The 19066-nt window shown below is 38.3% G+C and overlaps 1 protein-coding gene across 1 annotated transcript in view; it reads right to left on the bottom strand.

Annotated features, from left to right (window-relative positions):
* Window positions 1–2140: 2140 nt before the first annotated feature.
* epb41a (erythrocyte membrane protein band 4.1a) overlaps window positions 2141–19066 on the bottom strand; it is a 31565-nt gene continuing 14639 nt past the window's right edge. The window contains exons 15-19 of the mRNA XM_061092725.1: window positions 17430–17600; window positions 4955–5083; window positions 4113–4214; window positions 2553–2633; window positions 2141–2239 (exon numbers count right to left, since the gene is read on the bottom strand). Coding sequence (XP_060948708.1) covers window positions 2141–2239; window positions 2553–2633; window positions 4113–4214; window positions 4955–5083; window positions 17430–17600 — 582 coding nt within the window. The remainder of the gene's footprint in view (window positions 2240–2552; window positions 2634–4112; window positions 4215–4954; window positions 5084–17429; window positions 17601–19066) is intronic.

Here is a 19066-nt window from a genome sequence, read left to right as displayed (position 1 = left end):
TATACACCACTTTGGTTCTTGCACATTTTCTTTTGCATGCAACCTGTGTAATAAAGAAGAATATTAAGTAGAGATTTGTGGTCAATTGAGTCCCAATGTAGACCTATGTAATGTAATATACAAATCACCATTTCTACATTCACATAATTGTATTTGGTCTACTGGTCACCAGTTGTTTTCTGGTGTAATTACATTGATGGCTTCAGATTCTCATTATGGGTTAATTAACAATGATGTCACATTTTTCATCATTACAGTGAAGTCTTGCCTCCAGGCTTACTTCTAAAGCAAGTAAGCCTGCAGCTGGGATCTGTTTGCAGCATCTGATTTACTAAGACAGCAGCTCATTATATGGTCAGGCTATGAATTGAGCCTCGTGCTGCCCTGCAACACACAGGAACACACAGGCGCTGCTCAGCGAAGAGATTTCACTAAAATCACAAAGCTCCGAAGATAAATAATGGTGTAGTTCACCTTGAGTCCACGTGATTGAACTCCATCTTAAATATATTACACTCACAGTGGAGAAAGTGAATATGGATGTTACTGCAAGAAATGCAGCCAAAAGCACATTTTAATGTCTTTGTTCTAAATCATTAGGCTCCGTAGGCTAAATCCCATTATTTCCTGTCCTTGTTCTTTGTCAAATGCATATGGAATGTGGAGAGGTGCACCTTGCAAACACTTGCTCAAATGACTTGAAAGCTGTGACGCCAGCTTGCGGTGTCTCCTGCAGCACATTTTTATCTGGATCAAGGTTTAACATTGTAGTTGTATACATCACAACTTTTAAATATTTTACAAAACTGTTCTCTTTTCAGATTTGCTTTTCATTACCTTTTAAATCATCAACACCTCCAGATTTAGTAATCAACTTGTAACCTCGGATCAAAAGATTCTCTTAGCTATTGATCACTGGTCCGACTCTATACACTTATGACTCTTAGTCAGTGATGTCCCAAAATATTTTTTTGAGATTATATATCGCACAATCAACATGTTTCTCACAATGGCTTAGACACTGACAGAAGCACAAACATGCAGATGAGGATTGTCAAATTTTGATAGAGCCTTTCTACTAGAACCAGTGCAGCTTTAATGCCGAGTTGGTGAGGAGGAAGAATTGACAGTGATAAGTGAGGCAGAGGAAAGCAAAAATAGTAACTTCTAAAAAGAGAAAAGTAGAGAGCAAAACACATTTTTTAATCAAGACTAGACTCTTACTTGTCCAACAGGCAGTTCAAAAACAGTATGTGTCTTGTAGGACTGTCAACTTTCCCAAAAAATCAAGCTACAAGGAATTTGACATGACACAGAGTTCGTTTGAATATAGTTAAACCCCACCAGGCGGTCTAATGTGCTTCTAGACTGTATATTTTTAAATCGAACAGGTCATTGAAGGGCGACTACCAACTTTTCCCCTCACATTTGTTTGATAGCCCAAGTTTCTTGCTAAGGGCCATAGAGATTGTTCAAAAGATGTGAAACAACACTACATCACTCCAACCTAGATTTAAAATCCCGACTGCACAAGCTAGAACTCACTTCTCTTACAGAACAAGAAAAGTGTGGGGTGCAATATTAGATGAAAAGAAAAGAAGAGAAAAGCAGTTGTTAAAGCAGTTCATTTGTTAAGATGATTGTGTTAGATAGAATAGAATAACAAAAAGGGGAAGTGAATTGACACTTTGTTTTTATTTTTTAGAACAAACCGCTTTTGAGGTGCACCTTTTAAAAAAATTAAAGCTTTCTGTTATGTATTTTTATCTTTAACGTGACGTAAGAAACCAGCTTTTATTTTCTATTAGATTTCTAATTTATAATACCTCAAATCAAATGTGAAAACTTGCAATAAATATTGTTAAAACATTATTCTCTAATACTTTATTTGATTTGTCAGTTGTTGACTAGACCAGACGTTGATACAACTTCTATTTCAACAAATATATATATGATTCAATATACACTGAATCATAGTGCTTGTTTTTTTTGGACCTTTGCTTGAGGAAATGTTCTCTATCTGGACCTCTCTGAATTTTAATTGAATACCCCTGATCTACAGGAACAGCAGCATCATTGTGACAGGGTTTCAGTCAGAGCAGTCAGCGTAGGCACTCACCTTCAAAAGGATCAGTCTATGTTACTCTGGGGTGATCTCTGTTTCCTGGTGCACAACCACTTTGGTAACGGACATATCTGGGTGCTGTTCTTTTGCCTCTTTAATGGCTTGAGCCAAAGCCTGAGGAGTGAACAAGGACAATCTAGGTTGGTTAAGGAGAACACAATTTATGAGTTTAATTAAAATGGCTTGCGCACAAAACAGATTTACGTGATATATGAACACAACTATATAAGGCAAATTGGGCCTTCCAATTATTCCACCTTTTTCAATCATGTTCACAAACATTCCATGCAGACATCTGAGCCAAACACACAATTACAGCACTTTCTTAGTAGAGCTTTAGGGAAAAACAACATTATTTAGCACTATTTATCGTGAGTAGGGAAATATGATATAAATGCTTCTCCTCCTCCATCAATTACATTCTCACCTTGTCATGATCAATTTCAGTGTCTCCAGTGATGACGATTCTCTTCTCAATGCGAGTTTCAGACATCCCTCCTTTCACCGTCTACAATAAAAACATGATACGAGCTGAAATAAGAGAAGAAACTTATGGCCCTGCAAGAATCATGTGGTGTCCCTGAGAGAAAAAATGTGGATGCAAGCATAGTTTTGGAAAATGTTGCATGTCAACATGGATGCATGCAAAAATCTTTCTGAAACATTTGACAGCGTACATGCATTTAAATGAGATCAAATAACTAGAATAGTAGCATGTCCTGCAGAAACATACTAACTGCTCAATATACAATTTCTGTGCTGGTTATGCCAATATCAACTGCATACATCAGCATTCTTGTGTCAACGATAGGTTATGCTAGAATCCTTGAAATATTATTGTATAGTATTCTTGTAAGTATTCTATTGTCATAAGTAAATCCCCTTGCTTTAGAGGACGTAAACAGCCAGTATAAGAATGCGTTAGATTCAGCGAGTTATGCTGAGGGACAACTTTTGGATATCTGGCAAAAAGTATAATCATTCTACTAGTACAAGTACTGGAGACTGAAGCATATTCATGCAATGATATAAGCAGATAGGACATATAAGTTCATTACATTACATTTTCATTTAGCTGATTCTTATATCCAAAGCGAACAAACTTTTATCAAGGTATAATCGGAAGAGACTTTAGTTAAGTCACACTGAAACTGAAATGCACCCACTAGACATATATTAGGAACAACACACTAATACTGGGAAGTTCCTCCATCTGCTCCCAAATAGCCTCAGTTTTTTAAGAAAATCAATGCCATCGAATGTTTGACATTTCCCTTTGGGATTCTGCTCCATGTTGACATGACTGCATCACATCATATCTGCAGATTTGTCAGCAGCTGAATGTCAAATGTCAAATGAGCCTACTTTCTCTAGCCTCAGCAGATTTCCAAATTCATCAAACCAGACTGCATTTTTCAGGCTTTAACTGACTAGTGTTGGTGAGACTGCAACTACTGCCGCCTTTCTATGGCCATTGACCTCTGACCTTTCTCATAAACAAAGCATTTCCATTTGCAGAAATGTCAGGCACTGGGTGTATTTAGTTTTTGGCCTCATTCTGAGAAAAAAACAACTCAGGAGGTGGATAATAATTACTCAAAGAACCCAGTACTGCCCAGAGATAAACTGTATGTGTGTGAATGGAAACTGACTGTACTGTAAAGCACTTTGAGTGGTCAAGACTAAAAAAGCCCAATATAAATACAGACCATTTACCATTAGTACCCCACTGAAGTTTTCTTCATAAAGTATAAATTACATAAACAATCCTCATCCTTTTAAAAAAAGCAAAAAACGTTTTGACTGATTTTGATAGGATGATATGGGAGGCTGTATAGTCTTCAGTAACCCTCAAGCAGGTACTCAAACAGTGGTTCAATACCAATGGCACAAGTGATTGAAAGTAAATATCCATCACAGCATGTTAGTAAATTACTGTATTGATGTGTATTGAGTTTCTGGAGGTCTGTTAGTGATGTGAGCAGACCTTGGTGATTTGGGTGGTGGTGGTGGTGCTGATGGTCTCGGAGGTGATGGTTTGGGCACTCAGCAGCACCCCTGAGTCCCTCTCTGCCAGGCTGTCCACTGGCTGTGGGAGAGACACCTTTTAAGTGTTGGAAAAGAATCTCAAATTAATCAATTTTAAACACACTCAATTATCTCTTATATATTATGTGTAATGTTTGTAATTGTTAGACATTTAACAGCATTTCATTTTGGAAATTGAGCTGTGTATTGAACCTCAGGACATAATTTACCAAATTGGTAATCTTCTTTTCTTTTTCTTCAATCTGACTACATTTCCAATTATAGGTTGCTTTATTCAGATTACTTTAATCTTGGCTTTGTTGTAGATTCAAAAACTGTATACATATTTCTCAAAATAATCAAAAAGTTGTTATGATGATAGATTATGTATTTGAATTGAAAAGTTAAATGGGAATAGAAATAATAGAGGCTGGATTATTGAGTAAAAGGAGCAACTGCATTGCGGCCCCAGTATCTCAACCTAATATATATATATGACTGTTTCCGCAAAGTGAAAGAGTCACAGGTTTATAAAATATGAAGATTTAACTTCCTATAGACATGTGAATAGCTTAAGCTTCGCCTGATTTAAACAGATAGCCAGAGTTGAGAAAAGGGTAAAGAGATATGGTCGGAAAAGTTCTTTGCAGCAAAGATTTGGTATGTCAACATGTGTAGTTGAAAATAATTCTACCCTCCAAACGATGTGAGACCATTCAGGCTTTACTAATTGTATTTAATCAGAGCCTCAGATACTTTGAGAAATGTTATTTTCTGTGCGTGTTCCAGAATTCCCCTCACCTGTGCTGACTCATATGTAATGGTCTTGGTCTCAGTGTGAACTAAGGGCACGTCCTTGTAGGTCACGGTTCCTCTCAGGGAGTTGGTGACATCTGAGATGGTGATTGTCTGGGTCTTTAGCACAGGAGACTGGGGGGATAAAATTAATAGTCAGGTGCAAACTCTCTGACACTCGCACATTATAGCCTCTAACTGGTACCATACTGGTGGGCAGAAAACATTGGTACTCATTGTCCTGTAAGCATGCATATACATTAATACTGACTCCTGGGGTAACCGCTGTAGTGTTACATTAGTTAAAAAAGGCACAAGGTTAATTTTCATGAAGTTAATTTGAGTTTTGCTCTTACATGGACTACACATAATGAGTTACGGTTTATTTCACACATAAGTCCTAATTCAAGTTTGTTTCTACTGACTTTGAGTTATGTCTTTGTAATCATGGTATGTGCGTATGAAGCATCAGAAGAGTGAAGTGTCTGTAACATCAGTCGCAGTCCATATTTATATCTGGAGGTGCACATGCCTGTAGTATCTGTATTTTCTTTACATTACTCAGTCAGTATAATCCTAGATAATCCTAACCAGAGCTACACTGATGGTTCACTGAGCAAGTGCAGTACAATAATCACAACCATGTATTTCCCTTAAATTTACCTCTGCAGAGTTTAGGTGAGACAGGTGATATGAGGGTGAAAACTGGTCTCATCTACTACATCATTCACAAAAAGTACATTGCTCCTGTTTTTCAAAATGGTGCCCAGCACTAGATGGCAACATTATGACCTCAGATAGAAGAAATGTATGTAATGTCCCAAAAAAACAGACACGAACAGAAACTATCCTGCACATAATTGTCTAGAAAGTGAAATATAATTACTGGATACAATCCCATTATAGGTTCTTCTAAGACCTACTCCCTCCACCAAGTTTGAGGAAAATTGTTTCAGCTGTTTTTGCGTAATCCCGCTAACAAATGAGCCATCCGACAGACATGGGTAAAAAAACATAACCTCTTGTTGGAGATAATTAGCTTCTCTCTCACAGCTTTCCAGTGGTATTTCTTTTCATCTATAAAGAAATGCATTTCAGTCAGACAACTCACGTTTGAACATTTATTGCAGCATTACAACAGAATTAGTGTTTGGCGTCTAGGCTCCAACTTAATCACTCCCCCATATGATTACACAGGAATGATGGGGTGGTGGAGGGGCTGAAGCAACTGGTGGCAATCCTGCAGCAGCAGTGCGAGCAAGAGGAGTTGATGGGAAATGTCTCTCTGGTTAAACAGACAACCTGATAAGGTGGGTGTGTAATATAGATGGTTGTGTATAGATGGGAGAGTGAGGTATGTCACATGATGTATGTCACATGATGTAAGTAACATGATTGGTGCAGCGCAGCTCGAGTTGCCTGCCAGAAGTAGCTCGCCGGCGTTGCCCCCTTTCTTGCATTGAACACTAGAGTACATTCTATGTTAAAACTGTGAAAACAAGGCATAAACGTGCACAATCCAAACACCACCATCTTCTTTCCCAGTGTCAGCATCATGTCACAGTCTTGGCCAATGCTCAGCATCCTGAGGCTCTGCAATTCACTTAACTGCCACCATGAACATAAAAATCCCCAGGGATTTCAGTGATGTTCCTGTGCCATTTCTTTCAATTAGGTGCAAACTAAATCTGCAATATGGAAACAATAAAGCCTCGTGTTTTAGTTTGCTAAACACAAACCTTACACAACCAGTGAAAAGGTAAAAATAAAATATCATAGTCTAAGACTCTATATTAGAACAGAATAAACCACCAATACCCAGAACGAAAACATCCCCATACAGCAGCTTCTCAACAGGTTCAACTCAAGAAAGCACTGAACAACTGATTGCTTGTGCTGAACACTGGCGGATTGTCAATGACCCCAAAACACAAAACTCCAAAAAGAGCCAAATACTGCTCCCTGAACTACACAATGTTTGTGTACTTGTGGACCACAGTCCACTGGTGGTGTGTGCTTTATTTCTTTGTCAGTTGAAATGAGTAGTGGGAAAGGTTTTGTCAAAGAATTTGAGAAATGACCTCCATCAACGCAGAGTGGACTTATTACAATCAGGAAATATACAGTATTTGTGACAAAAGGTTTCAAAGATCCCAAAACCCACTCTGAGGGCTCGAAAGGAACTAACTTAGTAAAAGAAGCTTAATAACTTGCATTTGAACCAGGAAATAAATTTCATGAAATTAAAGGGATAGTTCACCCAGAAATGAAAATTCACTCAATATCTACTCACCCATATGTCGATCGAGGTGTGGGTGAAGTGATTGAGTTCAAAAAACATTTTTTGGGGTTTCAGGGCTAAACAATGTTGCAGACCTATCTTCAGACGTAAATAAAACAACAGAAAAAAACACAACATGCCTCCATACTGCTCGTCTGGTGTCCGGAAGCCATTTGCAAGGTGTTTTCAGCCTAAATGTCCTCTGATATCTTTCGACGAGATGTATTCAGGGACCGTCGGAAATGCTTACGTCCGCTAGCTTAGCCACTTCTGCTGGACTTTCAGGCTTAAAACATGGTGCACATGACCTCGTTTTGAGTTGACTGTCTGGGCTTGCAGACACTTTGATGACACCACAGGAGCAGTATGGAGGCATTTTGTGTTTTTTCCGTTGTTTCATTACGTCTGAAGCTTTGGTCACTAATGTCTTTAATTGTATTGGATTCAGCTGAAACACTGTTTACCCCTGAAACTCCAAAAGTGTTTTGTACACTTCTCCCATCCTTCCATCAGCATAGGGGTGAGTAGATAATGAGTGAATTTTATTTCTGGTTGAACTATCCCGGTAAACACAAACATGTAATTAACAGCATTTGGTGACATTTATGAGAGCTAATGAATAGGTTACATACATACAACAAACTGCAAGTTGCTTTGACCGTCAGCTAGTCTTCTGTATGCTAAATGATGAGATAGGAGGCAGGTTGACAGACAGTGACAGTCGTGTAAGGTGAAGACTGGATCAGTTGTTCATTACATGCGGAGTGGCAGTAGTGACTTTCACAAGGTGATGTCATAAGTCTACTCTGTAGGCTCCGGTTGGACAATCATCGAACATATGTGAGGCAGGAAAAAACTAATAAACTATGATTCTTACAAACAGATGCAAACATGATTGTATTAGATGTACATCTAAACATGTCAGTTTAGATTAATTTATTTTTCACACTTACTGGGGCTTTAAATTATTACTATAATGTGACAATATACCAAGAGAGAGAAGAAATCCATCGGTTGCATGAGTGTTAAAAGTTTCATTTCTAATATTGACCCAGTCCAAATTTTAAATACAGAATTATCCACAAAATCCAATGACACTGACTCAGGTCATAATAGACGTGCAAATATCCACCAAAAAGGCTGAGTACATTTACTGAGCATATAAACAGTCTTTTTTTTACTGTATTTATTTAATTTGTATTGTTTTAAAAGTAGCAAAGACACATTACAACTTATATCCTGTCAGTCCAATCATCATTTCAAAGGTTAAACATTACACTTTCCCATTGTTTTTTTAAATGATATTTAAAATTTTTATTCTAAAAGCTCTGAGCATCACCTACACTGTGGTCACAACATTCCTTTCTATTCTTTGAAATTATGTTGATAAATATTTTAATATAGCAATGCGTTCTTACAAGAGAGGTTGTGTTAGAGCCTCTGCGCCTCTGTGGAAGTCCCAGAGTAGTGTAATGATCAGGTGTAAAAGGAGATGATATATCATATTACATGATCCTTTACAAATGAACCACAACAAAACTTAATAAAATGCACAAGCACTGTAGCTAATTAGGCTGAGCGAAGGTTTCAATTCTTCCACTGTTTATGGCAGTGTGTGGACACATGCAGAGACCAGATGTAAAGTTATATAGGCAACTTTTCACAGTTAAGTAAAATTGAATTATTAATTAACCAAGGGCTTTTTTGGGAACTCCCGCACACCTGCATATTACCACTAAACTGTAGTATATCCTTTCAAGGGTTTTCTTGTGTATATTTCATACACGTGGTTATGTTTCTCATAATTATCAGATTAGTAGTTGGACTTTTGTAAATATTATCTCTACAGTCATCTGATAGACACTATACTGGTGATGCTGGTTTTAATTGATTTGTTTGATGGCTAACTTTCTATTTGTACCAAATTATATTGAGTGCGGCTGATGACATTTTCTAGTAGTAGAATTAATTGAAATGCATATGCCATAATCTTTATTACCACTACTGATAATAAAGCAGAAAATACAACTGGTGCTGATGTTACATTTGTATGCCTGTTTTGTAGCAGATTTCATGTTATTGTAAAGTTAATTTAGGCAGTATGAATGCTGTGTTTGGATATTTAAAGTTTTCCACATTGTAATTTTGCTGTAAAGATAACTAAGACGTGTTGGATCCTTTTATCATGTAATTTTCAAATGTCTTTTATGCATGGGTTATGTGGTGTCGGTGCACTAAATATGTACTGTAAAATGTCTCTCGTCTTGTTGTTAAAGCTACAAACAGTCAACACACCATTATCAGGAGTGGATTATGAGCACTGTAAGCACACAGACAAAGACACAGAGAGACATACAGACAGACACATACACACACACTGCCTCACTGTTGTATATCTAAGCAGATCATATGAAAAAAAATGCCTGTTACTAAAACACTGTCCCCCTTACAAATACTACCAAAATGAAAAGTCTAAAATAAGTCTAATTATCAACTAAACTGCAGCAGTGAGTATTTCCAAACTCTGCAGTGACTAACAATGAAAGGTTGTCAAGTTGAGGTGAGTAAAGTGTATGGGTATCAAGCACATGTACATGTATCAGTCAATCAACACCCACATTACTTAAAGTCATCTAAAGTTGAGTCAACAGTATTCAAGTAAGTTTGTAACTGTTTAAGATTATGAAGAAAAAAACAGCCTTCAGAATATGAATTATCGTGTATATCTTTGGGTGCATATGTTCTTCTCTTAAGTGAGGAACAAAATAGGCTTGTTTAGTTTATTAATAGGCACAAAAACAACCAACTTGGGCCAAAATACTGAAATCTATAATTTTTTCATCCTGAGATTTACCGAAGATAACCGCATCAGATTTATTTGCTATCCATATTTACACCATGCTAAAACAGTAATTTGCTGCTATTAGCTGCAGAAGTAAAAATATCTGAACAATCAGGAACTTTGACTGATGTTGGCCCTCAGAGTAAAACGATTTCAACAGTGTGCCAAACATCTTTGAGCAGGATTTTAACAAGCGTTGTCTGTGTCAACAAGAAAAGTTGCATATCATAGCTTGACATACAAGGAATACCATCAGCACTTATACAACTAAAATAAGTTTAATACTCAGCAATGATGTCAACAAGTACATCACAACATAAGAAGTGCAGAAGCTTACATGTAAGGCACCTGAAGGTACATGATAACTGCAGGACAGTATGGAGCTGATCTGATCTGAACCATCATCCCCATCACGTTTCTTATAAGGTGTAGGAAATTCCCAAAGTCCCACTGAACTATGGTTTTATCCCATTCACATCACTGTTATTATATCCTTGCATCATACCATGGAGGATGTCTACGTGGTTGGTTCAATCATGTATTTGGACTTCCATCATTAATGTGGTCATAATCAATATTTGTTCAACAACAAGTTACTGGAAATGTATAAAATTACTGTGTTGCATTCCTGAGTAATTCCACTCATGGATTCTTAACTCCCACTTGGCCTGATTGTCTTCTGATACTTGGTCCAAGATTAACATGGGGTTAATGCGAATCAATCACAATAGCACTCTACTAAGCTGCACGTGGATTTTGAATAGTGATTCAGTATAATTGTTCCACACAACTGAATGTTGTCTAGGGACTGTATAACGCAAACAACCGAACTGAGATCTCTGTGTATTTTGTCATGTATCATGCCACTATAGCCACTGGACTGATGGACAGCAGACAGCAAAAAGTGCTGACTAATAAAGAGAATAGGCAACTATGCATGTGATAATGTCACTTCTAATTGTCATTAAAATGTCTTATAAAAGCTACTATGTGCAGTATTAGGTAGGTTGGGTTTCTGTTATGGTCATTTAGCAGGGGCGGCCCGTTGCTACTTCAGGATTGGATCAGACACAAATTGTAGGTCTGGTATCCTTGTACCATGCCGCATGTCCTCCCTCCTCACTCCCCACACTCACTTTACACATTAACAATAAATACTGTGACTATTCAGTTAAGTTATTAGGATCTGAACAATACTTTGAACACATTGAAAAGAAAGTCCAACATTTTGAACACACGCATGCGAGAAGAGACGTGACGCGCACAAGGATTAAAGTGATCGGAACGATCTGGATTCATGATTCGACATCATTGATTAATTGGGAACGTCCAGAGAAACAGAGACAACTGGACACACACACACACAGGCTGCAGACGGGAGAGAAGTTATTCCCACAGATTATAACGCAAAGCAGTGTTTTATCTTCATTGTTACAGAAGACAAGACATCCCATTTAACCATGAAAACATAAATATGAATTCAGCCACTGGGTATTTTGCAGACTGTTTATACCCCAGATAGTTTGCCAAACTCAGTGGTTGGTCATCATTCCAAAGCCTTAAGATGTATTCCTGACCATATCACTGACTGATTCAGCAGCTTTTAGCAATGGAGCTCCTGATTGATGACCAAGAGCTCTACTGTAATTCAGAGTATGTTACTGCCTCATTAAAGCTTGATTAAACACAGAGAAAGCATAATCCAAAACAATACGCCGCTGAGCCATTAACACTATGTGCAGTTAATGTAAGGTCTAAGTTTGTACTGAACTCGAAGTTCGCACCAGAAACAGAATGAATATACAAAGAACAGTGATGCATTCACTTACTATTTTACTTACTTTGGTGTATTTATCATAAAGGGTGATGCATTCCCTTACTGGAGGACATACCGAAGTGCATTTGAACATCTTAGGACAGGACATGAACTAAATAGTAATTGACTAAGAATCTATAAACTGAACTGAATTAAATAATTCCAATGATTCATGATTTCCAACACTAAATATGGATATGAAACATCAATGTTTGTAGGTGTGGATTAATTGATTAAAACTGTGTCTCGAGGAGTCCTCTTTCAAGCACTTCAGGTATATCACTGAGTTAGCTTGTAGGAGCTAATCAAATCTGCCAGTGACAATTATCATTTCAGTCAGAAAAGTTGATGGCTTAGGTAAAAAACGAGAAGGCTGTTTTGCAAACCTCTATCTGAATGTATACTGGATTTCTTTAGATTGTTCATAATCAAATCTCCATAATTGTTGTGAAGAAGTTGACAGATAAAACATAGAAACAGTAAATAAGCAAGGGAGGAGCATATCAAGGGATGACTGGTACTTGTGTCCATAGAGGCCGCTGTTTAGTGAAATTTACACATGCTCGCTTAAAAGCATAACATTTCTTTTGGAATCTTGCCATATTTAGCTCAAATGTAGTACATGGAGGAAAAAATAAATAATTGCAGTATAAAAAGGTAAAAATAACAAGTTCAAGGTAGAGGGACAAACCAGCACTTGAATGAAGCAGTCTCTAGATCGCTGGGGCCATCTTGCGGAATAAAAGTTCTGGATATTCATATATATATGTCTTTTAAATAAAAGCCAGCCACAGCATGGTCAACGCCATCACCAGCAGTCCTGACACGAAGAAAGACATCCGTGACTGCTTGAGCCTGGCTGGGTTTAGCTCACATGGGTTTGCCAAGCTCCTCCCCTCGTCTGGCACAGTGATAGCCACCTTTAGAGTGGGACCATGGCCTTGTTCTTCCTCGTCTTCCTCCTCCTCCTCCTCCTCCTCCTCATCATCATCATCATCAACCCAAGCAACCTCACTGTCAGCCTCCTCTTCTTCCAGCAGGCAGGCTTGTCTGTACAGCGGTGGTTCCCCTGGCACTGGGGATAAACTATATGCTCTTACCTTGCGTCCAAACAGAGACTGCCTCCCTCGCTGTGCTCAGCAGCAGCAGACCAAGAGAGACAGATAACAATGAACAGAGAAGTGGAATATGGTCAACTGACAGGAGAGGGGAACAGAGGGATAGAGCAATGGGGAAGGTGATACTGAAGGGGAGGAACAAGAAAGGGAGGGTCAAGACAGTATTCACCAGGGAGGGGACATTAATTTGTTCTTGTAGTCCCCTGTCCCCTTCAACTTTTAATAAAGTTGTTTGTGATGATGCCTGACAGAAGAACGTCAACATGTACAGACAATTAACTTCACTTCATGCATTTACTCCATGTTTGTTTTGGAGATCCATATATAATATTGTAACTTAGCTAAAAATACCGAGATAAGCCCATACTCTAATTATGACACAGTTAAGATGTTGGTTGCCTTACTGTCATATGAAACAGGAAACCTCTAGTTCTTACTTCTGTGTGGTGACTGTACATGATGTGTTATTTTTTTAAATAGTGATTTTCAGGATTTACTTATTGTGTTTAAATGCACATGTGGGAACCATTCAGAGGGACTTGATTTAGGAAAGGTTCTGGCTTATGTTTTCATAGATATCTTTTGCAGCAATCTATTGTGAAATGTTGCAATATCTGGGAATTTTGCAACATTGCACTTCAAAATCTGACATGGCAACATGATTATCTGATGAAAAACTGTTAATTGCTCGTGATGAGTGTTATAATTTAACAGATGGAGTTGAAGTTTTTTTAAAAACCTGTCTAATCATTTGACTGCTTGTATTTCTTGACTTAACTTAACTTATATGGACAATATTTTAGTCTCAACTCAGTATTTAAGTCCAAAATATCCCTCTGGTTACAACTACATCATGTGTTGTTGGTTTTATTTGCAGAATTGTTTGCTCCTATTGTATGGTATATATGTCTATCTTCAACACTTGAATACAATAATTACCATTACCTATAAGTACAATAAATCATTTTGCAAAAGGAATGAGGTTAGCTGAAGCTTGTTACAAAGGTAGGCTTAATCTGTTATTGTGCTGTAATAAGTAGCTAGCTGTGGTTGTTATACAGTAGCCAATATTAACTGTGGTTTAATAGCACACAGATAAGATAACAGCTGTGTAATCTACATAATGACAACATCCGGTTTGCCAGCAGATGGACTTTAACAAACTGGAAAATCTAAATGTATGACACAGCTGCAAGACAGACAATGCAGATTAAAGTAGCAGCCGTGGATGTAGATGGTTCCATCTGAATCATTGGTAAGTGTGATTACAACCTTGCTGATATATAAACAAATTTAATAACACATCATACTATTTTTATTCTATGGGTCACCTGTGTGACTCCTATGGGTGATACTATATCAGAATTTTAACTAAAATTTCACCTTGAGTGAAAATGAAATATAATGTTTGCTATATTGGTTTAAAGATGTATGTTTTTCTTTTCTGTACTTTAAATATGTAGGTTTACCTTGCAACAGAGAAAAGTTGCTCATTTGTTTCCATGACTTCTAAAAAGATTATTCATTGGTGAGGACGCTGTCTTTATGACATTTTGCTTTTGCCTGAGCTGATACAAGCTAGTGGCCCCAGTTGTCTATTCAGCTGGAAGCATATGAACACTGATCTAACTATCTGTTAAATCAGGGAACCAATTTTAAAAGAATGGTAAATGGTCTGTATTTTTAAATACCCCACATTAGCATCTGCATATAGGCATAGTAAAAGTACATAATGGAAATTGTACTTGGTAAAATTACTGATGTTGCTTGAAATAATTTGACTATAATTTCCTCACACTTCAATTAAAAAATAAACATAAAAAAAAAGGAGAATAAGCTACCCGCTGATTTATTAATTGAAACATTCCCTAAATGACAGAATATCAATGTAAACACTAAAACCCCATCATTAATATTAGCACTAGCTGAGAATGTTTTATTTGTAAAAAAGATGGCAGCAACAGTGACGTGGTCTAATCAGACTACACTTTTGAAAGAGCAGAAGGAAGAGGGAGACAGTAGCAGGGGAGGCGGAGAGTATTAATAAATGTATGGTCCATGGTGGGAGCAGGACAGGCATTCTCATAAAATTTGGCTCAGTGCAAGCCATTTTGGCAGTGCAAATAAAAAACTAAAAAAACTATAATATGTCACTTGCATTGCTTTACAACACATCAACAGTCTGTCATATACGTGTCAGTTATTTGGAAGAGCTCACAATCAGAAACTCTCTAAGGTAGATCTGCACTGCAATCAGTGGGGGTAATGGGGGTGTATAACTGCACACAAGGCAAGATCTGTGTTCGGCCTGTACAGAATCAGATAATTTGTATGTGGCTTATATGTATATGTAGGTAGACTATTTAAAAAATGTTTTTTATCTCATGTGTCATCACAATTCCTAGCATTCTGCAATAATGAGGAATACCAAAATTATGCCTCTGGTATTCAGCTAAAAAGTGCTGTTATGGCTAGATTCTTGAGTTTTATTTTTTATTCAGGATTAAGATGATGTCATTTTTGTGCAGGACCCCATGGCTGGGATATAAACTGTGTCTTCAAGTTGTGAGAAGAGGAGAGCAGAGAGCCAGAGGGCGAAACTGGCAAGTCGGAGGTCTGAGATCCTCTCTGACCTTTAGTGTCATTGTCTGAATGCGCAGGAAAAAATGGTGAAGGCTGTGGGGCAAAGGGTGGAGTTGCTGGGTTTTTGAGTGGAGCCCAATCAGGCCCAGACTTCAAACAGTAAGGGGATAGGGAGGACAGATGTGGCAGTGATACAAGACAGAGACACAGGAAAACACATAAAGACATCCAGGTAGGGATAGATACATGGAGGAAGATTGGAAGGTGAGACAGATGAAGGGAGGGGGTTGTCAGTCTTCTTGCTACTAATCATTCTTCTTTAGCTTATTTTCCTGGGTTATTTTGTTCTCCAGTCTTTCACTAATTATATCAGGCACAAGAGTCATGCAAATACATTACTATTTATCTAGCCATGCGATTGGCACATCAAGCAGGATGAAAAAGCTTGCGATAGCCATTCACGGTGCAAAGGCAGTGGTAAAGGGCCACGTTTAAGGTTAAAGGGTATGGGATCCAGGAGAAGGCACCTACAAAGGTGCCAGTATGCTTCAAACTAAGTGGTTGGCAGGTTGTTGAATGGTGCTTAAAGTCCCTTTCCCCCTTCGTTTCAGGGGGCTGCAGTTTTTACAGCCTCTGTAATTTTTTCATGAAGAGATTGTGCTGGTGAGGGTACGCAAGATTTAAATCCCTCCTACTCTTTTTCCATTTTTTAATTGAACCACTTCAGTCACTTCCCATGTGAACAGTCAAGTACACCACCATGAACGTGTTACAGAGTAGATTGTTCCAAAGTGTCCGCCTTTGTCTCCATTTGTACAATTATTATTGTCTCTCTCTATGATGACAAGCCCTTCCCCTTCAAGTGTGCAAGTGTTAGAATTACTATAAACACATTTCTTAAGGCATTTTAGACAGCACTTATGCTAGCTGGTTTGAAGCATACTGAACCCCTAATGCTGCAGCTGAGCACAGTCTGTTGAATTTGAAAAGCTGCTGGTTAACAGAGGGCCACAACCTCCGGGTTGCCATTCTTTTCATAGCTCATGAAGAAAACGCCAGGCATCGTTGACCTTCTGCAGCCTGTGCCAGAAAGCACTAGATCAGAGCACCTTTACCTCAGACACGCCATCAACTATTCTGTGTGCAGGTACAACTGCGGACATCCTCCCCTGCACGCACACACGCACGCACGCATGCACGCACGCACGCCATACGCACGCACGCACGCACGCACACACACACACACACACACACACACACACACAAACGCACACACAGATCCGATCTTCACATTGGCAAATAGAGTGTGAACAAATCCTGAAGTGTCTTTAATCCCTTTGTCAATGCAGTTATAGTCACATCATGCTTAAGCAATGGAATGACATGGAGAAAGCCAACAGCACCCCCAAATGGAGGATCAGTGTACAGATATGTGGACAAGTGCTTTTTTTTTCTTTTGTTGATAACAACAGTATGCAGTGTTATACTTGGTCTGTAATTGGCATCTTAATAAATATCACATGAGGGGAGCAAAAGGGTGCTATTTCACACTGCGGGCTCGATTATTTTATCACTGTCTCATTAGGGTTGGGATATCCAGCAGATGTAGCTGAAGCTGTCATAAATAGCAAATACCCTGCGAGAGAAGTTTTTTCAGGTTTACTGAGCTGCCTTCACTCAAGTTATTCAGAGTTTTACGCAGTAAGAATAATAATTTAAAGGCACATTCTGCCATTTAAAAATAAAACTAATTTATGTTAACCCACATGGGATGGAATGAGATCTAATCAAGAATAATAAACAGTATTGATGTATTTTGCACATCAGATTGATGGACTCACCGCTGGTAGGAGCTGGCCATTGATGCTCGCCGTGCGGAAAGGTGAGTTGGTGGAAAGACGCTTGTCCCACTCACTGGGACGAGGCTCCGGCACTGACTCCATGAAACTCCTTTTCAGCTCACTAATGCTAGTGTGATGACGCATGATTCCAGTCTGGGTCTTATCCACGTCCTTCAACAAGAACATAACAGTCAGAATCAGTAGACAAGGGATAATATGATAATATGATAGAACAGGAGAAAAGACAGGGTGATAGAAAATGTGAAATAAAGGAGGAGTGAACTATAAACAGTTAAGTGAAAGAGATAAATATACACAAATTATGAATGGCCCAGGTGGAAAAAAAGTTTTAAGAACGATAATTGAACAAATCATTCTTTAAAACAGAATGAGGCCTTGTCTTTTTCGAATGCAACAATCGAGTCGGCCTATTCTCAATGACATGCTGAGGTCAAGGAAGAAGTTATTTTTCAGACAAACCGGACACCAGACTGCACTTGGGGTCTGGTGTCCGGAAATGTTGAATGACAGGGGGATGTCATGTTTCTCTGAAAAACCTGCATATGGTGAACAAAAGGTAGGAAAGCGGATGAATGGTGAGCTACCTCAGTTAAAGGTTCAGTGTGTAGAATTTAGGGAAATCTTGTGGTGAAGTCGCACGCTGCAGCTGAATACTCCCTCCTTTCAAACATGAAAGATAACCTTTGCTAGCCTTCAGTTGTCATAAAAACTCAAAAGGTGTTTCGTTTGTCCAGTTTGGACGATTATAAAAAACATGGCAACCTCCATAGACAGGACCTGCTCCTGATGTAAATATAAAGTATTTACATATAAGGGGCCCATTTTAGGGTAAAGACAACAACAAATTGTACAATTTAGATGAAACACACTAGTGAAAACATCACTAGGATTATTATATATTCAATTTCTGCCAATAGATCCCTTTCACCTAAATCTTACACGCTGGACCTTTAAGTGCAGGCAGGAAAGGTAGTCTGCTGAGTGATTATAACAAGCCCCCAACAATTTCAGTAAGTTAAGGAAGGAAGGGTCAGTAAGCAAGTGGCTGTTTCCACGTTGTTATTTTGTGTTGGATCTCCTGGATGTGAGCAGATCCTGGAGATACTGGATTTCTCTTGCGTAAAAATGATACAGATCTGTTCTTTACAATTTAATGGTTGAACACTTATTTACTATAACATCCAACTGTTGTTTTTCTTCTTTGTTCGGTTTATTGGCGGGTGGCAACCAACCGCCATCAACTATATCTTCTTCCTCTTTTCTCTTCTGCATTCTTTTCACTTCTTCATTGTTATATTTATATGGTCAAGCTGAATCGGTGATGGGCTGTATTAATAACACAAACCAATACAGCAAAGGCCATGTTAGGACCTAGTATAACCACTTGTCCTGAGAAATCTTATCTCAAGCAGACAGCTGTAAATTCAACTGTTCCTTAGAGTTAAAGAGGCCAAGGCAGAAGAGCTGCAAGGGCTTTAAATGATTAGCTGTGGGATTGTCACTAACTTATTTTACAAGCATGTAGAGGCTTTAAAATTCACCAATGTGAGCATTATAGAGCTTGTGTCTTGACTCTTCTGAAATAATTGACTCAGAAGCACAGATGCTCATAGAGC

Source organism: Limanda limanda, chromosome 19 (genome assembly GCF_963576545.1).
Source record: "Limanda limanda chromosome 19, fLimLim1.1, whole genome shotgun sequence".
Classification (NCBI taxonomy): Eukaryota; Metazoa; Chordata; class Actinopteri; order Pleuronectiformes; family Pleuronectidae; genus Limanda; species Limanda limanda.
Note: the sequence above shows the minus strand (reverse complement) of the source record. Positions and strands in the feature narration are given on the sequence as shown.